Here is a 26561-nt window from a genome sequence, read left to right as displayed (position 1 = left end):
ACATCTATTACTACTTTACAAAGCGCAAATACGGCCTCATATGGAATACTGCTCCCATCTCTGGGCCGGGGCACCACAATATCAGCTCCTGCCACTTGATAGCGTGCAACGAAGAGCCGTCAGAATTATTGGCAAACAAGCACTTACTGATCGGCTTGATCCTCTGGGTTTACGACGAGACGTTGCATCGTTATGCGTTTTCTATCGTCTGTATAATGGGGAGTGCTCTGAGGAGCTGTTTGAGCTGATACCTGCCGCGGAATTCCACCACCGTACCGCACGGCATAAGACCAAGTTTCACGCTCACCATTTGGACCTCTGGCGCTCTAGTACGGTGCGATTTACCCGCCACTTCATTCCGCGCACAACCAAATTGTGGAACAACCTGCCTTCGGCGATATTCCCGAACGCCTATGACATCGAGGCATTTAAAAAGAGAATATACCTCCACCTCAAAAAGTCGGCAACACATCTTCGGACACGTCTGTAGATGCCTATGGGCTGTGGAATTGCTTACCATCAGGCGATCCACATGCTCGTTTGCCTTCTTTCATATAAAAAAAAAAAAAAAAAAAAAAAAAACTTGTATTTGCCTTGTTTACGAGCAGGAAATAACGAATATGTGAAATACCTACTGTATAATATAATGATTTAACATAGAGGCGCTCTTCTTTGTCATTTCAACCAAAGAACCTGAAAAAGTAGCTCTCTTACTCTATCTACAGTAGGTATAGATAGAGTAAGAGAGCTATATGTAGAGAGAGTATAGAGTTTATAGAACCTGTAACTGTGTATGTTAATAAAAGACCGCTCAGCAGACAGCGCCATCTATTATTTTAATCCAGAAGCCATACCGTACTTATTTCCTTGTGTACAAGAGAATGCCAACACCGCCACCTTCCTGATTTCAGCTATTTATAAAATTCCAATTACATTTTTCTCTGGATTTACAGTCTAACTAATTAATCATTTCCCGGTTCACTCACTTGCGTGCAAACATTCGCATAATATACGAATGTCCCCATTTATAGAAAAACATATAGAAAAAGTTTTACAAATCGCACATCCGGAGAAATAACGTCATAAATGTCATAAACCACTTTTTACAGGGCAGAGATTTAAAAGTTTGCTTTGTTATTCATGGACCCAGTTTATTCATAAGAAAAATTATTTAATTGATTATGTTGGTGAATATATTCAACTTCGAATATATAGCATTTTCAGGGAGGCTGAAATAACTAGATAAGACTTAGGTATTTTACTTTTTTTAAGGATGGTACTACATTTATGACATTATGGCCCTGGGATTCAAAGTATACTAAATCTATTATGTCAAATTTAGTAGGTAGGTATGAAAAAAATATTACTTCTACAGAGAAAAAGCATCTTTATTGTAACATTTTAATTAATTTGAAATAACGGTGGTGGTGTAAGTCTATCAAACCTGATATTTTTGTGTTCGTGACGGTTTACGCGAAGTTTGTTTTAATTTCTAGTAGATATTATTTAAATCGTGGAGGTATCACCTCCTGATCCACCTGATCCCCTCCCCCTCCTGAGACTATGAGTGATGATGTGCCCCGTCCAAGGGCAAAACGTCATCTTGACCAGGATGTTGGTGATGATATTAGAAGCAAATCTTCTCTAAGCGACTGCCCTAACTCTATTTCCATAGATACCGTTTATAAACATCCCCTTCTAGAAGGCTTTTTTCGACAGTATGCTGTAACTGACTGGACCTTACATTGTAGGTACATTGCAGTAAGATAGACCCCACATCAGGCACCTCGATCCGGGCCATCAAAATCCGCAATAAGGTTTGTATCGAATTTTAAGTGGTGAAGATGCCAATGTGTTTATTGGTCATCCAATATTGGCCCAGCACAACCTGAGCACAATTATCCCCTTATACAATTATTCACGGAAGGGCATTGTAAGAGGAGTGCCCATTGACATTTCTATGCAGGAATTTGTTGCCAATTTGGAAATCCCTGCGGGCTTTGGGTATATCATAAAAGCACGTAGGTTAAATAGAAAACATCGTACAACGGTGAGCACTGAATTCATTCATTCATTCTGAACATTCCTAGGGCAGAAGCTGCCTGAAAAGGTCTTCCTTTACAAATCATCCTTAACAGTAGAGCTTATAGACTGCCAACAATCCAGTGCCTGAAATGCTGTAGGTTTGGCCACATTAAAAACCAGTGTAGGTCGAACCCCCGATGTTTTAAATGAACACGAGAGCCTACAAGAAGCCGTACATGCCGAACCTATTATTTTAGCTCTCATAATTTTGTCAATTTTTACTGAAACATATTCTTTGCCCGAGACTCATAAGTTGTTTCGCTATCTATTTTACCTTTTTTCTGTGTCAAAGTCGTTTCTTTTCGGAGATTGTTTGGGGTTTCCTCCTCACTTGTACTATTTACAGTTTCAGAAATTGCAACTTATTCTACAGAAGGTCTATTGACAGGGTTTGCAGTAGATTCTACTTCTGAATCTTCGCTAGATGAAGAAGAATCAGAACTTGAACTTCTAGAGGAACTAGAGCTTGAAGATTTAGTAGGCCGATATTCATCACTGTCACTATCAGGCGAAAAATCCCCGCTGCGAGTACTCTCACCTTTAAAGTATTGTAAAACGAAATTATGTAATTATATAACACGTATTGAGTATGTATAACTGTAATACCTCACATCGTTATATAGCTGAACATCCAATTTTGGGACGGTTTTGTCACAACTGTACATAAAATAACATTATTACATTAAGCCACATAGCTGAATATCCAATAGTTTGGTGCGTTATTGTCATAATTGTTTTATACCGTACAGTTATGACATATTTAGCCACTAGAATCAAATAACTAATCAATAAATCGAGAGCGCTTTTGTCACAATTGTTTAGAAAAATACAGTTGTGACAAGTATCCACCAAAAGCTTATTTAGTAAATGTCATAATTACCTTATGTGACAACGCAGCTCCAAGCACATTTACTCCGCTCAGATGGCCGGACGCAACTGACTAATAAGACATCGTGCCGCCAGAAAGGGCCAATAACATGTCAAAACCGCGACGTCATAAGCGACCTCTCGTGGAGAATATTAAAATTAAAATTATCTACGACATTAATTCCCCGAATACTAAACCATAAAAGGAAACGTTTTTGACAAAAAACTCATTTTTTTAAAAAATGCAGTTGTGACGTTATTTCTCCGGATGTGCGAAATGTCATCCTACATCTTACAATAATTACTGTCGGTTTGCCCGAGTGACCGTCTTTAAAAGAAGAAGGCAGTCTTGTAAACAATAACATGTTACGAATGCATGACCTGCCTCAATTCTCACAGATTATAAGCGATGATGCATTCTGCAGTGTACAAACACGGGTAATGGTCGAATCATTATGTCAGTCACAAGTTGCTTCCGTGTGACTTACGCAAATATCCGATACAAGAGCGCAAGGCATGAGTGAAAGCGATTAATTAATATCGCATCACTTGAGAATTGATTTAAGTTATCTAATGTCTGTTGCAACTTCCTTGCATTTTATACAGGGGAAAGGTGCGAAATTTTCCATAATAAAATTACAAATAAACTTGAATGAAATTTGAACGTCGATTATAAATCGCTAGGTAATTAAATTATGCTTTTCTAAAATAGAATGATACATAAAAAAGCAGATGCTTATGATAATATTTATGTTTATGCGAATGATAATCACTTTCATAAACAAAAGAGAAAGTTCTATTGTTGTTTTTTTACTGTTGTTATTTATGAGATAGTATAATTAACTACTATGCATATGGCATTAAGATTAATTAAACTTTTCTGCAGCTAGGAATCAATTTATTGATTATTGACGATAACGATTTAAAAATCATTCAACTTTAGATATTATGTAGCAGTTTGCCTTAATTCTTTTACATACCTAGTTTATAAATGTACGGTCTGTAACTTTAGTACCTACGTTCATTTTTTTATCCAGATTTTACGAGTATTGTATTTTTTGTATAATGGTATAAAATATGGGAAATCGCTTGATCCTTACATTTGGAGCGCACATTTGAGAAGCGCTAAAAGGATTCTGCGGTGAAACGGGAAAGTTTGTTTTCCACACGTAAGAAACGCCGCGGGCATCGCTAATGTTTTCTAACTCTAAACTGAAATTTGTAAAACAAGCAACGCATATGAGTGCCGTGTTACATACAATCAATAGTTAGTTGAGACATTATTTTTATACATATAATTTTGTTCAGCTTATGGAAATTTCTATAAAAATAAAAGAAGTCCATGCCGCCTCTGAGCTAGCATTGCATAGCGGCCCTTGCAATGGGAATATGAATTATCACTTATAATACCACAAGAGCTTCAAAATTATCGGGTATTTTCCGATAGGTTCGTTGCAAACAAATGAAGGAGTCAAGTTTTTAGTCAAGGCTAAAAAATCACGAGCGCGAAGCGCGAGTGATTTTTCCTGAAAAACTTGACGACTTTATTTGTTTGCAGGGAACCTTGAGGGAAATGCCAGATAATTTTAAAGCTCGTGTGGTATTTGGGGGATTATTTTTCCGTCCCAAATGTCGGCCAATAATTTCACAATTGAATTTAACCTGTCAGTTTGACGTCAACGACCAGAGAAAATTTTCAAAAAATTATCAGTATAATACCATGTAGGTTGTACCACGTGACGTCGAATGGTGCAATTCTATTGGTCGATATTTGGGTCGGAAAAATAATCACGATAAAACTACTGTAATTCGTGTTAATATAATATAATTATAATAGAAGAAGTTTGATTTATCCAGCTTGCACTTTACAGGAAAGTTTTTAATATGTTACTTAAAGTGTTTAGCTTTAACCAAAATTCACATTAGTTCTTTGCTTGTCATTTGTCAATAAAAAATGTTTTTTACATTTGTGTATTATATGCAAATATATTAATCACATCATTGAACCTGACAGCGTTTAGGCAAATGAGTTGGCGCGGCGCCTCGTTCGGAAACCAACTAATTACGATTTCAAACACGAATATTACAATATTTACGCGGTAAACATTACACAGTCTGATGATAATAGAACCTTTTGTGACTTGTCAATTGGTTTTAGTGTGAAAATAAATAAGTAGTAGCCCGTTTCCTTTCGAGTTTCGATTTTTTGTACCTACAGCTGTTATTAGATATTCAATGTTTTGAATATATGCAATAAGGATATAGTTGTGAACAAACACATAATTGTATCAATGATATATTCTAAGAAATACCAGCTGCATTAGGGTAAATATTATTTACTTAATAATATTTTAGATACTACAGACTTCCTACTGCAAAGCTCTATCAAATCTTAATGTAATTTATATATCATAATATTACCTACATGATATCTACTCATATCTTTCGAGATATGAGTAGGTATCATGTAGGTATAATATTATGTAGGTAGGTATGTTTATTTTGCTGACGAGAAATGCAATTAAATTAGAAATGTTACGAAAGTCGAATTGCAGCGGAATACTTCCCAGGCACACCTCTTATTATTTTGTTGCCAAATTCTCAATATTTTTACGAATGGTCGATTGAAAGTAATACAAACACGAGATTTCTGTCTTTTGACAAGCAATTCTTTTGTTCTCCATTGTTAAGAAATAGTGAACTTTGTACAGCCTCATTTCATTTTTCATATTTAATAGATGTTCTATTCGGAGTGGAAGAAATATATCAAATCAAAATTCAAAGGTCATTCAAATCAGTCCAGCCGTTTCTACGATTGTTTCCTGTAAAAGCTATAGAAAAAACAGATTTAAATTTTCCAGCTCCAACTCCGGTATGAACACTTTCTGGACTTCTTGATAATAAGTACCAAATAAAAAAAAAAGATTTTTCAGAAAAAAATAAGGTTCCCTGCAGATAGAATGCTTTCGGAACCATCTAATGACTTAATTGCTATAATATGTCAATTGAAAAGCGGTTCGAAGAAGCCTACATATTTAAAAAAAATAAATGCTTGTAAATGCCGTGTATTAATCAAATGCCTTTAAAAGTACCAACACAAGATTCAGTAATAGCATGTAATAGCCCAGGGTAAATTGGAATAGGAAAAATTAAGAGTGTTTTCTATCGTCTGTGAATACTACTTAATGGTGTACTTACAGATTATCTACTTCAAGATAAAAATACAATTTATTCGCATAAATTTCATTAAAGATGTTAGTTTAAGAAACGCCTATTTTCTAGGTAACCTAAATAATATAATCCTTATCGTAATTGGTACCAGCTTTCCACCCGCGGCTTCACTCGCGTTTTCAAAGAAAAACCCGCGTAGTTCCCTTTCCCGTGGGATTTTCAGGATAAAACCTATCCTGTGTTAATCCAAGTCACCCTCTATATTTGTGCTAAATTTCATTGTAATCGGTTCAGTAGTATTTGCGTGAAAGAGTAACAAACACACACATACACATCCATCCTTATACAAACTTTCGCATTTATTAGTCGGATAGGATAGGATAGGATAATGTTAAATATATGATAAGATTAGTGCTCCTGTGTATAAAAATATGAAATATTTTTTAAATAATTATTTCCTTTAATTTCCCTTCAACAATCTAGTAATGATAAGAAACGGAAGTAGCGTGATGTCACACAAAACCAAAAACATTTTACATACAAAAGACAACTAAAAGACCGTATTTTTGTTCATCATGGGTTGAAATATTCACCAACCTTACAAGTTAGAGCTGATTGACACTCGACCGCGGAACCTAAAAATATCTAATCAATTTGCAATTGCGATGCTTCGTAATAACATAGCTTTTACTTCCGCATGAAAGGCCATGAGAAGACCATAGTTCGCGTGATTTTATATTTTTCACGAGAATATAACCTCTATCACATTTGACATAGGAGATTTTTTTGCGAAATTATTGTGCGTCTTAGAATTTCACGCTAATATGTTTAATGAAGCGATAATTAAGTATTTGGGTGGCGATAGAATGTTTTATCACGGTAATATCTAATTGTTAATATTCTTGTGTACATTGCTTATAATTTTGTTTATTTTTTTCATTTGTGCAGGTGTAATATTTGCATAAATAAATACATTAAGTTCTATATTATATAAATATATTTTTATATTATTTATATCTAATTCATAAGAATCCATGAAATAGTGAAAACGAAAACTGCAGTAACCTTTTAAAATAAACCCTTTGAAAAGAGCTCTACCTCTAGGATATTCTATCTATTAAGATTTTCAGTCGTCTCAAATCTGCAACTACTTTTTGAAACGAGGATACCTCCTTTTCTAATATAAAGAATTAAAAGCTCATCTTAAAAAAGTCTAATTGAATGACATCTATAAATTTGAATATTTTTTGCCTAAATAGTAAAAATCATTACTTATTGGCTTCACAAGCAATGAATTAGTTGGTCTTATTGACCCAGATTACCTTAGCATTTAAGAAAAAAGGGTAATCTATAAATTCTCGGTCAGTACTGATTTAATTTAGCGCATCTGCTATGCTATATATGGCGCAGCCATCTTGGTCTAGCCTTGTGTATGTCCGGTATTTGTGGTATGGATCTTCAATTAAACTTTATTTAATGTAGATTGTAGATTGCAGTTTTAAAATTATATGCTCGACAATACTGTGAAAAGGATTGCTTGAAATAAAATAACATTCATGAAACAAAATTCACTTTTATTATTCACTAGGGGTACAACCCCGGCTTCGCCCATGGTACACGTTTACGTTTTCTCTCCTTAAGAACATCCTCGTACTTCAAGAAATATTATAAAAAAAAATTAACGAAATCGTTTCAGCCGTTCTCGAGTTATGCGCTTACCAATACGTTTTGCAATTTATTTTTATGTTCTAGATTCACAATTATTACCTACTAGCTTCCGCCCGCGACTCCGTCCGCGCGGATGTCGGTCTTCGCGTGGATGGTTTATTTATCCATTTTGAGTACCTCTGACAATAACATCTTATAAATATCTATTGGACCCAATTCCCAAATACGGCTAGGCCTATAATAATACGCAACGTGTGTTCGCGGTTCTACGGAACAACGTCTATGGATAAAACTGAAAAGGAGAATGGCAAACTCCCATAGGACTCTGGGCCTGATCGTTACACTAATGATTTATGGGTGATTAAATAGATAAAAATATACAGACTCTATGAATATAATAATTATAGATCTTTTCTATGGGATAGCAGAGATATTGGGATATTGATTAAGATCAATTTTGAATATAACATTACTAAGGCCCTTCTGCCATTAGGTACGATACTTCTAGAATACGATACTCGCGTAGAATACTACTTAGATATTTGCTGGCTACCCGATGCTCGCATATTATGCGACTGAAAAATGACTAAATTCATCATTGTGCCTCGTTTTTGTGGACCGACGTTATAATAATAATAATTCATTTATTTATTGCAACAGCAGTTACGTCGTTATGTCGAGCAATCAGCAATTCCAGTGACGAAGAAGCTCTTGCAGTTTTTCTTTTTTATATAAATAGAAGACGCCAACGTAAGAGTAAGAAGTACTGGATTCATCCATATATTGAAAGAAACATAAATTGTAGAGTTTTTGTAGCCGAACGAGAACTACAACATGATGATTAGATATTTTTATCTTTCTAACGAAGAGATACGCGCGAGAGTCGAGACACGATGCAAAAGCGACCGACACGGTGAGTAGTGCTATACTAGTCGCGGACGTGTAGGATACCAGTAGCGTAGTGTGCGAGCCTACATAAAATATATGTGAGATACTCCGCGGCGACTAGTCTCCGAGACTTGCAGGATACTTGAATCGCCTATTCGTATCGTAATGGGAGAAGGGCCTAAAACTTCACTCAAATGTCAAACAACAAACATAAACAAATCACTCATCACTGACACAATTATGATTAATAATTTGACATTTTATTAATGGCCAGCTACCTAAATAAAAATGTTATAATTATTATTGATTAAGTAAAACATGTTTTTATTTAATAGAATGATCTAAGTAAATTAAGATATTATGTGTTAAAAATAAGTTAAGTTTTGCTTCTGATTTATAAAGCATTTGAATTCAATAAAATTAAAAATAAAATATAGACATTCATTGGTATTAATCGATATATTCGACTTTTTTACTCCTGACAACACTGACAATCTCTGCTTGATAAGACCGGTAGTCATAGAAATCTAATTATAACAATGCCGGTAGTGAACACATTGTGGCATTGTATTATCTTTTTTTTCAAAGATTTGATTTCCCATAGAATCAGAAGTAAATATTTTACCAAGAATTACTAAAAATAACATAATGAATTTTAAATATATTATGATTTCTGTAACAGTTAGGCCCAGTTTCGCCATTCTCCTTAAGATTATTTTTTTTCTACGTATTTTTCCAGGATAAAAAGTATCCTATTTTACGCCCAGGATAATAAGGAATAATTATACCAAGTTTCATCGAAATCGAACCGCTAGTTTTCACGTGATGCCTTCACATACAGACAGACAGACAGACAAAAATTTTTTTAATCACATATTTGGGTTTGGTATCGATCCAGTAACACCCCCTGCTATTTATTTTTTCAATATTTTCAATGTACAGAATTGACCCTTCTACAGATTTATTATATTATGTATAGATTTGACGCCGAACTTCTGATGGGGTGAGGTAGCTTCCCTGGTGCGGCTTGGAGCTGGCCAATTCGTTCCAAAGCATGCTCGTTATGTCATTTTTGTCAAAAATGACGAATTAAAACAAAAACACTTTGAAACGCTTAAAAATGAAAAATCCTTGCACTATTGTTCCAGTTTAGTGAATAAGTACCTACCTACTCTTTAGCTTTCTAATTTAAGCTTATTAAGTTGATGGATACGTTCGCAAAACTGCATTATGCATATTTTGCAAGCATAATTCATTTGTGAAATCATTGCATTGTTCATGTGTTCAATTATCTCATAAGTCGAAATTTTCAAAGTTGCGGTCGGTAATCGTAGGTTTTATTAAGGTCAAATGTCAAATTAAGTGAACATTTGTATTATAACCTAAATGACTTTCTAATATTTTCCCACAAATTCATCATACCTACATGTCATGTTAATACAAGAACCTGTAAACAAAAACATATATTTATACATATATTTGTACGTAGGTCTGGTTCTAGCTCTGTACCTTAGCAATACTGCACTGCAAATGCTTTCAATTTAATTCTAAATAAGTATCCTTTTCTATGGGATCAAAGAAAATATTCAAATAACGTTTGAATTGAATTACCATAATATTTGAATGATTTTTGCATTTTTGTTTCTTAGAAATTGAATGACCATTTGACTTTTAAACTAGAAATAATCTTTTTTATAATTAACTAGTGGTCCGCCCCGGCTTCGCCCGTGGTACGTATTTAGTATCCTATATCCTTCTCCTGGCTCTAAACTACCTCCCTGCCAATTTTCAGCTAAATCGGTTCAGCCGTTCTTGAGTTATAAGTGGAGTAACTAACACGACTTTCTTTTATATATATAGATATTTTATGCAAGCGTTATTTTGAACCATTAAGTCTGAATATTATGTAAGAGTTAGCATTATCGATTATAATCGATAATGCTAACTATAAAAAACTATAGTTTTTGGCAGTTTCCTTTCTTTTTTTATTTTATTTTATTGAAAGTTTATTACCTCCGGCGTGGTGGTTTAAAAATAAATATTTACACAGCTATATTATATTTTAAGATAGAAAAATTGTTTAACTGTACACACAACATAGGTAAGTGTGAGTGAAGTCCCATGTCCCCTAGTCGGGTGGGGTAAGGGGCAGATGCATTATACATCTGTTTCACTGATCGATTTTCTTTAGGGACAAGTAGGGGATCAGATCTGTGTCCTGACAGACCGAAACATTTTTTTTCTTCGTCTCCACCGGGAATCGAACCCAGGGGCCAGGACCCCTCGGTTCTACGCTCACGCGTCAACCACTGTACCGAGGAGGCGGTCAAGTCCCACACAACATAAGTAAAACATAAAATATCTAACGCGCAAAAATAAAAAAAAAGGTTGTGAAAGCGAAAACAAAACAGTCACTATCTTAATTCGATAAAAATCCTAATTAAATTTAAATAAAAAAGTATCTATCATAAATTAAGTAAACAAAAAGAATCCCAATGTCACTATGATTACAAAACGATCAGCTTACGGAAAATCTTTATCTTGTGTCTCTGTCTAACACACTGTATGTTTGTATAGAGTGAGTGGTCTATTTTAAGTTTCACCAGCTGTCAATTTTGACCCATAAACACGGGTCACGAACCCACGACCCTCATGTACTTGACCTTAAGTATTAAATTAAAAATAGTATACGGTCAGTTTAATTACAAAATGTTACTTCATAGGATTCCTAAATTGTTGTTTCAATTTAAATCTATTTTTATTCGTTGTTTTTATTGCTAATATTTACAGTTTCTACAAATAAGAAGATAACACTATGTTAAATTTCTATTAGTGTTTAATTATCAGCTTTGCTATATAAAAAGCAACCTATGACATTTGTGAAAAGAAAACTAGCTGTCGCCTGCAGCTACACTCGCGAGCACTTTACCTACCGTCGCCACTCAACCTTTCAGATGTTTACCCAAAGGCGACTGACAAATTTTATTCGATCTATAGGGTCCTATTTGTTAGACGAAAATAAAAATCAATCAAAGACACTTTAAGGATAAATAGTAGATAGATATTATATAGTTATGGCATTTATAATATTTATAACAGTTCGCACTATATAAAAAGTAGCTCCTTAAATACGTAATAAGTCCCGGGTGTGAATAATTAATTTATACAAATCGCTTAACGCTTATATTTAGAAGATAAAGCCTGCCTATTCTTACAACCTTTCAAGACAGCGAGCTTATTTAATACGTGCTGGTTTAGATAATAATAACTGTGCATAATATACATCAACATATACCTATTATTTATCAATAGAAATCACCTTTCACCTTTTTCCAAAACACCTTCTCAAAGATCAGCCCTTACCCCTAAAAATCTCTACCAAGCAGCCCAGCATAAGTGACAATGTAGAGAGAAACATATTCACATCTATGAGCCGCGTCACGTTGTTATTATAGTACTCGATCGTACATGCGATGTGTGGGTCAGATGTCTTCATTTAATTGCGCTGTCTATTTCATAAATGGAAAGCGAAAGGAACGTTTTTTTACCCGACTTCGACGGATGAAGATAATGATTTTTGAGTGGATGTAGAGATATTTCTTTGGCACGCTCTGTAGATAATTGACTAAGTGGATTTTATGTTGTCTTATGACCGATTTTTCTGAGCTATGTTAGGTGAAAATAATCTAACTATTTCGAAAATTTAAACTCCAATTGAAACTAGAGTCAATCACACGACACTACGCCGCTCTGCACTACGTCTGCGAGTAGGTAGTAAGTACAGCGAAGCATCACTTAAATAGGTTGGAAATGAAAAAGTGTGTCAGATAAGTATTTATGTCTGATAAAAATATAAGCTCTCTTATTGAATTGTTTTATACTTATATTACTTATCCATTAGAAATAAAAAAAAATGCATCATATAAATACATTCTTCGCGATAGAGATATAGAGCTTGAGATATTTTCAATTGGACCCTAGACGGTCTTTGCAAAAACAAACCAGAGTTGGAACATTCGCATCTCGTTTACATGATCAATTCTGTTGAAATCATCGTAAATTGCAATATAGGTCTAATGCCCTAATGACATAACATTATATCCGATTACTGAGATGCGTGTGTTGCGAGATTTATACAATAATCGATGCTTAATGCCTATGTATCGAACATTTATTTTCCAATCGCCTACTTCTTTCAGTTAAACTGTGGCCTTAACGTTCTCTACCAAGTGCTTTAATTTTAAGATAGTGCGTTTTTTGTCCTTTTTGTAATTTAAACAAAATGTTAGTCAGCGGATATTTGAAATTATTATTGTATAGGTGATTCATTAACTTATCTATTAATTGAGCCAGTAAATTTAAAATCAGGGCAGGTGTGTGATTTTTTTAACTTTTCAGGGTTGTCCCAAGACCTATTTACAGATTTAAAAAGGTTTCATATTTTGTCTTTTTTTTTTGTGCAAAACAATAAGACAATAAGGTCAAACAATAAGGTCACAGTTCTAAGGCTTGATCGGCTGATTATTTAGCAGGCACAGTTCATGCCATGCATTACAAGCGATGCCGCAATGCGTTGCGTTGTTATATCGGCTGATGTATCCAATACCGCACTAGCCACCTAAGATTCATTACTCGTTTACTCACTGAGAGCTTTAAAACTTGTGATAAATTATAATTTTTCTACACTCTAAAATAACGTTTACTTACTCTCCAAGTTTTGTAATAATATGTGTGATACTTACCTTTTACAGTCGTCTCTCTGAGAAATTCCACCTATTTCAAACCATAGGTGTGACAACTGAATATAGAGTCAAATTTAATAATGTGTGTAGACATCAAAGTACATCAGGGATTCTTTCAGATGTTTAAATACCTACATAGTAGACTTTTTATCCTCAATCTGTTCTTTTAATAGCAAGTCACACTTGAAATCCTAACCAATTCCAACTCTTTCTAGTTCTTTTAGTGATATCACATGCACAGTCAGTAAATCGTCCAGTGTCAATTTACTTTAGATGTAAAGTGAGCGGCCACAAGATCAGCCTTGGAGCGTTTAGTAAATCAGTTATGGAGATGTATGGCAATGTGACAGAGATTGCTTATCTTTAGATGAGAGTCGATTATGAGAGGACTTGAAATCGTACTATATATGAAACTAGCTTACCGCCCGAGGCTTCGCCCGCTTTGTCTAAAACCTAATAAATTATATACTATAACCTTCCTCTTGAATAACTCTATCTATTAAAAAATGCATCAAAATCCGTTGCGTAGTTTTAAAGATTTAAGCATACAAAGGGACATAGGGACAGAGAAAGCGACTTTGTTTTATACTATGTAGTAATTGTATGAAGTTGGAAGCTCAGCAATCTGCTGAATGAAGCTCTAGCATATGCAACGATCGCTTTATTGTAGTCCTTCTTTTGTTATAAAATATTTTTCGTGTGCAATATGTATTATGTGCCACCATTTATTTTATAAACATTTGACTCAAATTCTAATAAATCGAAATCTCATGCAATACTATGCACTACTTATCCGTAAGACAAAAAGCTCGCTGACATTTCGTGAAGAAAGAAGTTTCAAAGAACATAGGTGAACAACGTGCAGCACCATTTTTAGCTGAAGTGCGAGATGACCCAAGCCATGTCAGGCGATTAAACTATAACATGGACCGTAATCTATTCAAATTCTGTATGTATCTGTTATTGCACTCCAGTGCTACTGCACTAGGCTGTCAAGTACTCGCTTAAGATATAATATTTTTTACAATTTTTTTTTTTATTAATAATGTAGTCTGCTTGTTGGTTGTATTAAAATACGCAATGGATATTAATGCAATTTCATTAAAAGAATTAGCTTAAAAATAAATAAGTATGCGTTGTTTGACATATCACACAATATGTACCTTTTTCCAGCAGTCCGGTCAGTCACCTGCCTTATGCAAATGACATTAATAAAGGCTAATATTAATAAACCTGATTACCATCAGATTACGTATGCTGAGCTCATAAAATACCTATCCTATCTTACAACAGAGGCGTTAATCGAATATGCATTGGACTACGGTTATTTTTTTAACCTTACCATTCGTTGAATTTAAATGGCTTATAGTCAGTACATAGTCAATCAGTTACCGTTACAACACTGACCTTAGTTAGGTGTTACGATGCTCCCCATATAAATAGTCAAATAAATAAAAACAAATAATTTATGACAAAATTATAAAAAATTGACAAAATTGTATGTGTACCTACCTATAACTTATAAGGGCCGGCGCAGATATGGCGGAGAGCAGCGCAGAGCATTATTCATTGTCAAACTATTATCAACATTGTCCTAATTAAATAATATTGAATAAAGGCAACTGCCTTTCACATGATGATGAGAGACTTGAATTAATACGTATTGTACTTGCGGTCATGGACTCTATCCCTACATGTGGCATTGTACCGCTTTACATATATAAAGCGGCTTTCATGGCTCCCGATCAGATAACTGCAATAATCACTTGGTAGCCGGTAGCCCTTGGGAAATACATTTGCAATGTTTATAAGCCGAAATTTATGAGTAATTTTAAACATTATAAACTAATTCCCACGTCTGTCTATCTATCTCAAAAACACACAGATTTTTCTACAGCATTCAACATCAAGTACGGTGATTTCTGAGGAATGTTTTAGTGTTGAAATAAGTTACATGTCGTTAACGGTTAACATGTCTGAAAAAGCTGCTGCTGAAAACTTTTCATATTTCATACTCTGTAGAAATATGCGTAAAATTCGGTATTCATTTTTATATTTTTCTTAATAACTATTTAATACAAAACTAACTTGTATCAACACTAATGTCAAGTACATCATAACATGTCAATTTGTGGTTATAAAATATAATACTGTTTATTAGTTGATTTGTTACTTGTTACTGTCAATAGTAACAACTCAACTAATTACAATGTAAGTGACTAATGTATAGTCGACACCTATGATCTAATCAGACTAAAACATTATGGTATAAATAATTAGTTACTTAATTATTGAAAATCAAACAATATAAAACTTTTTGTATTATTTAAATCGAACACAACACGATTATTCTCACAATACGGAGCGTGTCGTGAAAAGTAGGTATCTAAGCCCTGCTTTCGACGTAATCTGATATTTTTATTTAAAGTTCTTCGAATTCACATAACGATTATCACATGTTTATTGAATAAACCTCCTCAATTTAAGCAAATCTATAGATTAAAGAAGAAATCTCCAAAATTGTTAAGTCATGCAACACAAAAACAGATTTTCTATGCGCGTGTGTGCGCGCTCAACTTTTACTTTCAATACTGTTTATTTGATAGTCATTTGTAAATCTCGGAAGATGAGTATCTTTATGCGGAAGTTATTGTGTCTGTTACGTTTTTACGTCTAAATTGCTAAATCTATGTTATATTTTTTCTATTCATGCAAGAAGAAAGTTACCTATGTCTTATCGGGCTGCGGGTAAATCCATCTATATACCTACTCTTTACTCTATAATATTTTCAGCTCGGTCACCAATTCTTACGAATGAAATTAGATAATAATGAAGCAATCAAGAATAAACAGCAATACTAATTAAATACAATTTTAGTTTATAAATCTTAACTCAGAATATGAATTACTAATTCGTTTTAAGTTTCTGTGAATAACTATAAAACAATAAAAAAATTACATATTTTTGTATAAAGTCACGGTCACTATTTGATAATTCGTAAATACTATATGTAAATAATGCTAACAAATGTCGTCCGATGGTCAAAATTCGACCTTCTAACTAACTCTCACCTGCGCCTGCGTTCCGCTGCACGTACCTCTGAATCATACATTCTACAAATTTGCATTGTTACGAAAACAATGTTATATGTATCATCGAGATTCGTAGAGCGAACAATGTAAAATAAAGACCCTATCATCATCATCATCATTATTATCAGCCCATTATGTTACCACTGCAACACAGGCCGCCAAGCCTGTAAGGTTTCAGGTGGTTTCAGGCCATTATCCACCACGATGGCCAAGCGCGGCAAAGGTCAGATGTCATCGAAATTTTGATTCTTTGACATAGGTACTAGTTTCCTCACGATGTTTCCTTCACCGTTTCGAGCAGTGGTATGGTGGTGATGACTTATCGATTTGTAAGCCTGGCCGAGGTCCTCATCACTGAGCCTCCACTGCACTCAAATACGGTATAGAGGACAGCCTATATAATTTGTGTGAGACCCTTCGCTGCAATATCAAAAACTTATACTATAATTAGTATTACCTTTAATTCTAATATCAGTGCCAGAAGATAGAGTTAAAATTCATACCATATTCATACTAAGTATGAATATGTCTTTTCGTTCTTACGGATTCTTAATTATGATAAAATAGAAATAAACATCCATCGTAATTCTCTGCAATAGAAGCTTCAAATATCTTACAAGTAATTAAGAAAATATTGCAAAAATTAAATAATTACGTATTTCAAAATGCTGTATCGATTAAAAAAATTGCCATTAAATCATGGGCTTATTTGAGCAGAGTTCACGCGATAAGCGATAGGCGAATATAATTAATAATTATGTATAATAATAGATAGGTATAATAATTAATTATGTAATCCGAAAGTTTGTTTGCGTGTTTGTTACTATTTTATTTGGTTTGTTAGTGTGTATTGTTTAAATTGAGGCAAATGACAAAATCTGACTCGCACATAACCTGTATTTTTCTCGCTTGTACTTAGTATGTAGTTGACAGTTGTAAGTATAGTGTTGTGAACTTGTTCAAAAAGTTCAGGAGCTTGCTGCATACACCCAAAACATATTATTTGAGCCAAAACAGTTAGATATAAATATAACCAATAGCTAAAATACATTTAAAAGCAATCGCAGGATTCGTTCATATTTGTCCACTTGTCCTTTCACCATGAGGTTATCTATGTCGAGACAACAGTCGAGACTCGAGAGTCAAGATACAAAAACAGTTTCCCCTTAGTTAAAGCAGACGAAGTTATTAAAATAATTAATAAAAAATGAATAAGGAAAATTGACGCTCTATATCGGAAACTAATATGCACATTACAATTTCACTTGGGTACTTATGATTTGTCCAGCATCTAGGTATGCTTGTACGGACCACAGCTTTCACCGAAATATGCCATATTGCACTACCTAATAATTCCCTCTCCTACAATAAACTAAAGGTCAGTTGGAAACGCTTGCATTTGAGAGACTTTACCAATAATTATTTTAAACTTCTAAAATAATTTAATGTAAAGAGATTTTTATAGTAGGTACCTAATTGCTGAAGAATTAAGACATAAATGACGCGTTCATACCGTTAAATTAAATAATGCCTTGAGAAGTCTTCTAGTAATTGAACCTGTGACCTTTAGAATCTAAGTTAAACATTCTCTTTACGATTTCATCTCGATATTCAATCGATACTTGTGTACGTAACCATGGTTACGATTGCTTAAAATACTCAATTATTTTTATAAATACTAAAATATTTTCAGACTAAAACAGCTGAATAGATTGTGATGGATTTTACAACCCACGACCTTAGTATTAATAAATAACTATTTACAGTTAAGCTGTTAGTAAGTTTAAGTTAATAGGTAATCGAGGACGAAAAGCTATTTATTAAAAAAATGCGATAAAACCGCGACTACAATGCCAGACACTACGAAATTTTCAAAATAATTTTATTTGGCTAGTGTTAGTGGTATGAAGACCTTTTTGTAATTGAACTCTTCTTCAGTTTTGTTATATCTATACACTAGCTGTGCCCTGCGGTTTCACCCGCATTGCTCCGCTCATGTTGGTCTTAGCGTGATGATATATAGCCTATAGCCTTCCTCGATAAATAGGCTATCTAACACCGAAATAATTTTTCTAATCGGAACAGTAGTTCCTAAGATTAGCGCGTTCAAACATACAAACAAACTCTTCAGCTTTATAATATTAGGTAGTACCATAATATTAGTATAGATACGAAAGGGACTATCATATTTTTTGGATGATATAAGTATTATGTTTAGCTTATTTTCCTGTTGAATATGACTCATATTGTGAAAATACCTGTCATCGATAACGACTGAGCAGTTGACAATCAAATTCTGCGGGCATAACACCATGACCTTGCGCGTTTTACAAGGACCACCGACCAAGTATGCAATAGTTACAGAACGTTAGATGTTTAATAAAATGTTAACACACATGAAAAATAGGGATTGAGAACATGTATTTTATTTACCATATTTAAAAATTACATTAGGTATGTAACCACTAAAAGATAAAACTCTACGAAACTCTGTCCTCTTGATTTCATAAATAACCTGTGACGTATTCATTAAATTTAGGTATTTAGGTAATTACGTATTCATTTTCATAGCTTTAGCTAGGAATTGATCCTAGGAACATTCGGTTGCAGTGGGTAGAGATGCTATACCATTTTATGAATGAAGGTAGTCTTACCACCAGCAGTAATACTAATAATTAAGTGTTATACATAATATGTAATCAGTGTAGTTTATTATTTAGTTATCTTCGATTAATTAATAAAGTATTTTGAATGGGAATTCAGCACTTCTGTAGACAAAAGCAAAATCGCTCTATGTAGAGCTATTGAAGAATTCCCGTTTTAGGCAACCCATATTAATCTAACAAGTATTTAATAATATTCATCGTTAATAACTCAAAAACATTTTTTCCTTTTACCGTTTCTTCCAAAATACAAATCACATATCGAAAACGCTTGTATAAGCCCTGTTTCCCTACAGCCCATTGAACCAAAACCTAGAGTAAGGAGGGTACCAAAAGTACCCGTCGATCACCAAAATCTCATGATGCCCTCCAATTAGACAGTCATACACTCATCTCCCGTATTGCGCAATGCTCCTATCCTTTCTCCTCCCCACCAGCACATTAGGTATATATCTGTATGACAGTGGAGGACCATCACACAAGTTCTTTACGAACCGAAGTGACCCCGCATTAACACCATGAAAGCATTCGTAGCGGTAAGTCAGTGTAGTGATGTGCCAGTGATAGTGAAGTGACGTTCAGAAATCAACGTGACATTTTGATTTGCGCGGGAATTTTCTTTTTTTTTAAGTTTTTTCTTTTCATGATTTTTCCATCTGGAACGGGTCCCTTGATTTCCGAACATAGCTTTTATGTAAAAATAGTTTAATGTGTTTACTAGAACCTAATATTATTTAACTAAAATAAGATAAAGGGAGGAAACGGAACCTTTTTTTTCTCGTCCTTAAAACATACATAAGCATCTTTGACAATTTTCTATTTTTAAACGAAATTATCCTTCCAAATTTGAATCATCCGCATTAAGAAATGCATACAATCACAATTGCAATAGTATTTCAAAAAAAGAACGTTTTCCACAAATAAAAAATCAATACAATCCTGAGAATACAGATAAAACGAACCGTTATTCAAATGTTACCGCGTCTAATAAATTCACACAATAAAAAAAGCTAATTACACACGATGCACGTTTTTGTCGCGAGATATATCAATCTCTATAATTTGAACTAACACAATGGAGATGTAAATCTGCGACTATTTCACAGGCCATTGATCTTATGACATAACATAAGCTTGCATCTGTACCAAATCGTTATAACAATTAGTATAGTAAACCAAGTAAAAAATAGATTTAATTTATAAAACAATCGCATTCTTTTTCGTGACTTTCTTTTACCAAATAAATATTATAACCTATCTTTATCGAATTTAAATTCAACCGAACAACTTGTGTAAAAAATAAACGCTCTTTGAAAATCAAAAACTTAAACAACAAAATTATGATGTAAAAGATTGTTGTTAAATTTATTCAAATATTTCTTCCATCATAAATCGAACAATTTAAAGATACCTAGCTAATTGATTAAAAGTGAAAATAAAAAACGGAAAATAAAGAGCAACATTTTATTTAAAACAACACCAAACAACTACAATACGAAATATAGATTTAAAAAGCTGAAAATCATTTCAGCACCGAACACGCGGGTTAACAAATTATCATAACAAATCAAGAAATATCACTTATGTCATGAGAACATGTAACTGCAACAACTATGCAATTGTGTTGTGTAAACTCGAATATATTATTATTAATCTTAGATAATTATGCGTTGCATCTTTCCTTTCGCTTGAGCCACGGGTCATGGGTCAGCTACCGTGTTCGTTTGATTTAATTTGTTGGTCAGGATCGAAAATATTTGACTGGTTTCTCCTAATAAATTTAAGAAGAAAAGTCAAACTGTCAACTAACCCAAAGATTAAAAATGTACCTATTGTAAGAAACTAAGAGAGCAAGACAATGGGTGATATTTGAAACATAACTCATATTTAAAAAGTCATAGAATATTTAAAATCCTTACAAAGTCTTTTTTCGACATCACAAATATACATGGCATTATTTATAAATTTTATTTTTTGCGTAGAAAGTATTAGGTATAGAATACTTGCGGCAATTTTACAAGCCAGTACTTATGGAAATTATTTAATTTGTTTTACATTTACAACAATAACTACATTGTTGGGCAATATATGGATGGACACACTTAGACCCAGTAATTATGTTAAATTAAAAAATAGATAAACATCACACTATTTTTTAACATAAACTTCATATCTAATTACATATCTAATCTTATTGTAATTTATGTCAAGATAACATCAAAAGAGCGCCTGTTAAAAATATGACAATAGGAAATTGAATAATTTGCTCAAATTACGCAAAATTCCAAGAGCTATTCGTTAGAAGCACTCGGCATTAGAGCCTCTGCATTTTAAACTATTCGTACCAAGAAAAAGCATTGCAGATATTATGTCTAATACGGTGACAATCTATCACAAAATCGCAAAGCTAATTCCTAATTGACATGTAGAGCAATTCCAATTATTATCAGTATTCGATACCCATAGAGGACATACTTGTCAACCGTGTCCTACATTCGGCCATCTTCAAAGTCTAATCGATTTTGTAATTGCAACCGATTCTAAACACGATTGTATTTTACGTGACTCGATTATTTTATATCGATTAGAAAAACTGACGTACTTTGCTATAGATAGCTTCAGTGTTTGAAATAATGAAACTTAACGGTTGTGTACTGGATGAACTTATCAATTGATGCTAACCTTATCCATTTTTATTATAGTAGGTACTAGCTGCTCCGCGCGGTTTCACCCCCGTGGCTCCACTCCTGTTGGTCGTAGCGTGATGATATATAGCCTATAACCTTCCTCGATAAATGGGCTATCTGACACCGAAAGAGTTTTTCAAATCGGACCAGTAGTTCCCGATATTAGCGCGTTCAAACAAACAAACAAACTTCAGCTTTATAATATTAGTATAGATAAATATTTAGGTATTAAATTCCACCTTTTAAAACTATAAAACTTCGCAGAACACCTAGGTGCAGAGTAATTAGTGTCAACGATAAATGATCAATTGCCTCACAGTTTACATCTTGATAAGCCTAAGATGAATCCATTGCAATTTATTAACGACCACAGCTTGTCAAAAGTTGCATTACGTGACAGTGCACAGATAAAATAATGGCCTGAAGAAAGTCGAGATCAAAGTTTGCGCGTCCGTGACTTCCGCCTTAGTGTCGTTAGGACTTTTGTTCACTATTTCACTTTGTAATATGTGCAAATTATTCTTCATTTTATGGCTTACAGTCCTTATTAAAAAAGTGTTTTAAACATGTGTTATCTAAAATTATTTCATAGCTAGGCAGAATCGAGTATCTAAAAAAAAACATTCTATCGAGAACACAGTTTATTTTAAAACTATAATTTGGTTACTAGTGCAATACATTTTACAATTTGCAACCATAATCTCAACTGCAACAAAAAGTTGAGCATAGTGTGCTCACAGCATAATGTCGTCAACATTTTGCACAGATAATAAACCGATGATTACATCTTCAAAAACCCCTTTCTCACGGTAGAATAACCTTTTCGTAAAGTCATCTTTGAGCGTTGACGTAACTAGTAATGTTCTGTTCTAGGCGCCTCCTGACCTGCGACCGAACTTTCACTCCAATTCACACTTTATCATCATAAAGTAATAATAAACAACATACAACATGAAAAATCAAAATCTCGTATTGTGTAAGCGGTTTTTATTTTAAACTTTTCCTTTTGCACAATCGTCCAATTAAAAGTTTAGGTCATTAAATTTTAAAATACCATAAATATGCGACATGAATATTAATAAATAATGTAACAATGCAAATTCTTATCATATTATGTATTAAGATAATATTGGTATCACATTACATATTATTTGCATAAAATATTTGTATTTAAATTCAGAAAAATGCGACTTTCCATATAATATGATGATATTATACTTAAACGGTAAACAAATGAATATTTATTTAGAACAGGGTGTGAAACTATTGCGTTTCTTAAAACGTATTCAATATATTTTAATGAGGCATTTTGAATAATTAAATATACTTTACAAATAGTCATTAATATTCAACCAATATTTAAAGACATACAAATTAAAAAATATGAGCACGTGATATAAACCTGTTTTACATATTTAATATAAAAATACAGAAAAATAACTAGTTTTGACTGTTTGCAATAATTATTGCATTATTAAATAGCTGTTCCCCGAGGATTCACCCGCATTGCTCCGCTCCTGTTGGTCTTAGCGTGATGATATATAGCCTTATAGCCTTCCTCGATAAATGGGCTATCTAACACCGAAAGAATTTTTCAAATCGGACCAGTAGTTCCCGAGATTAACAAACAAACAAACTCTTCAGCTTTATAATATTAGTATAGATTAATAATAATAGAGTAGAGTAGATAATAAATTTTATGATCAGTTCAACAATAAGTATATTGTAATCCCTCCTTAAAAAGAGCTTCTCTTGTTGACTGATTTATATAGTAATCAAAACAATGTCACGTAAGAAAAAGCTAATAAAAAGAACAATAAAACACAAACGTGTTTGACTGTTTTACGCTATACAGATGCTAAAACATGACAAACAAATGCAGCGCATGTCTGTTAGCATCACTAATATTTACGCAACTCTATTGAATAACATATATTTACATATGAACCTCAAATTACTAAGCAAATAAATCTTAGAAAGTAGAAACAATCATTTGTAATCGTGATAGAGCAAACAATCGCTACCTAATCGTTATCAAACAAAATGCAGATTTCTCTCTTAATTTAAATTTCGTGTTTTTTTAATTGCCGCCATTATTTTTTACGAAGAGGTCAAAAGGGTTAATTGAAACAACACACAGTATAGTTATATAAAAATAACCTGTCAGTATGATAAATGAATAGATGCATTATGTGTATATAATTTTGTTTTTAATTTTCTTTTATTCACACGTATTGCTATGATTACAATTATAGATCGTAAATCTAAAATGAATTATAATATTAATTTGGTCATTCTTCCTCAGTGCATAGCCGTGGCCTTGGTGGCGTGTGCCAGCGCCGAGCCCCCATCGGGCTACAACTACAACCGCCCCTCAGGAGGCGGCGGCGGCGGCTTCCACGGCGGCTCCGGCCTCAGCGGCGGTGGCTCCTACCGCGCCGTGTCCTCCGGCTACCAAACCTCCGAGGGACAGAACGTCGACGCCGCCCTCTTGGAACAAATCCGTCAGATCCTCCTTAAAGAAGAATCTTCCTCCAGCTCCTCAGGAATCGGCATCAGCGCTCCTTCCTCCTCATACGGCGTCCCCTCCTCCTCCTACGGCGTTCCTTCCTCCTCCTACGGTGTGCCCCATGGAGGCGGCCGCGTTGTAGGCATCAACCTTGAGGGTATCCGTCAGGCTATCCAGGTCGCCCAATACGAGCAGTCCGCCTCCGGCGGTGGCTACCCGTCCGGCCCATCCTCCTCCTACGGCACTCCTTCCGGAAGCTACGGAGCTCCCTACTAAACCAGCCCGATGAACCAAAACGCTCTGAGCGTCGATATTCGGGCGTCGTAACATCTGATGGCTCGAATGTAAATAATGTTTGGACGTCAGCCACGTACAATGTAGGTGGCGGCGCCCTGCCGTCCACACCTGGCCAACGCTTGCGACTATGCACGCTTACGGGTTACCCAGCGGTCAGCCAGTCGTAACGCTGTCAGCTCTGACAGATGGCACTTGTCACGTCAAACGTCATCTGTCAGTCTGCCAGAACGCAGAACGAAGTGGCTCACCGCTGGGAACGACTCTTGTTTTGTATAAAGTATATTTTTAAGGATAGTTTAATTTATGTTTAAGTTTGTTTTTTTTTATTTTTTCAAAAAAAATAAATACATTTTGACACCGTAATATCTGTTTCTTTATCCCTTTGCCCACATAAAAATTATGCACTGCACACATTGAGTTACTCTGTAAGTACTAAGTACGTACGTACGTAGTACATAATATAGTAACTCAATGACTGCACATAATTTATAATACATTTAAATTTCATTTCATTTTCCATATCAATTCGGTGTAAAAAATATTTTTTAAATATATTATATACAGAGAAATACCTGTTCAGTAATCAAACAAAATTACCCCCTAAAGATTTTTTTAATATTATGCAGATTTCTAATTTCGTACCTACCGAACGTAAACGTAAACGCAATCATAGCATCCGTAAGTGCCGTATTCATGCACGTATTTTTTACAATAATTCATAAAAATCGCAAACGGGATGCGAGGCTAGATCCTAGTTTACAGCAACAAACATTATTCCGCATGGCGCGGGTGGGGCAGTCCCGCGTGCGTGTTAAAATCCGCACGATATTAAAAAAACCCTTCAATTAATGTTTTTCGCCTATTCAGATGAAAATTATAATTAAAACATAATTAATTCTTTCCTCCCTTTTCATCTTTTCTTATTACAAAGAAGACAAATCATGTGCCAAGATGATGAAAATAATAATGCACACGCAAGTCGCAACTAAACAAAGCAAAGCAAGCATGTTCGCAAGATTTTAACGATAACAAACACATTATACATTTAAATGTCTTCATTTATAAGAGAACTTATCAAAAACATTCATCAAATTTACATACAGACGCAACTTTCCCTTATGTTTTTCTTTTAATTAATTTATGTTTACTGCATTGTAATTCAAATCCAAATTTTAAATATAAATTATAATTAAGAACATGATGTAACAACAAGGATTATAAATTATAAAAAGATTATTCATAAATTTGAATATTTTCAAAAGACGTGAAGTAATATTTAAGTCATGTTTTATGTATCATAAAAATATGACTAAACAAGATGTTTATTAATAGTTCTTACAAACTGAAGCAGTTTTACAACCTCATTAGAAATTAGATTTTTCAATTTACATACGACTGTCTTTCCGCCCGCGGCTTTGCCTAAAACCTAATAAATTATAAATTATTTAGGTACTAATAAAACCTATATATTGAATAATTCTATCTATTAAAAAAAGCGTAACAAATGAGTTGCATTGGTAGTTTTAAAAATTTAAGCATACAAGGGTTGTGCAGGAACAGAGAAAGCGACTTTTTTAAACTATGCGCTATTTAGTTTTTTCCCTCCAAAAGATTCAGTTTTTTTAATATCCATCGTTTATTTAGTTTGTTTTAATTTAGTACATAGTAACTCAATGTAGGTAATAATAAATGAATAATAGGTAAGTACTACCTAAATATTCATAAACACGGAATAAAGAGCGTACATAAAAAAGTTTCGACGTTGCTAACGTAAATGTGCAGGCGCTGAAATTTTTGTTTGCAATATTGAGAGATTTGAATTTGATTAATTTTTCGAACATAAAAGTAGTTTTAATCACTTCTTTTGTAAGATCGTTTTGTTTTTATTTCT

At 33.8% G+C, this 26561-nt stretch overlaps 1 protein-coding gene across 1 annotated transcript; it reads left to right on the top strand.

Moving 5' to 3' along the window:
• Positions 1 to 19652: 19652 nt before the first annotated feature.
• On the top strand, positions 19653 to 25033 carry LOC123698589 (keratin, type I cytoskeletal 9). The gene is made up of 2 exons (XM_045645284.1): positions 19653 to 19713; positions 24170 to 25033. Exons 1-2 carry the CDS (start codon positions 19696 to 19698, stop codon positions 24647 to 24649), a joined length of 498 nt encoding a protein of 165 aa, XP_045501240.1. The 5' UTR covers positions 19653 to 19695; the 3' UTR covers positions 24650 to 25033.
• Positions 25034 to 26561: the final 1528 nt, after the last annotated feature.

Source organism: Colias croceus, chromosome 16 (assembly GCF_905220415.1).
Source record: "Colias croceus chromosome 16, ilColCroc2.1".
NCBI lineage: Eukaryota > Metazoa > Arthropoda > Insecta > Lepidoptera > Pieridae > Colias > Colias croceus.
This window is presented reverse-complemented; position numbering and strand designations above follow the sequence as displayed.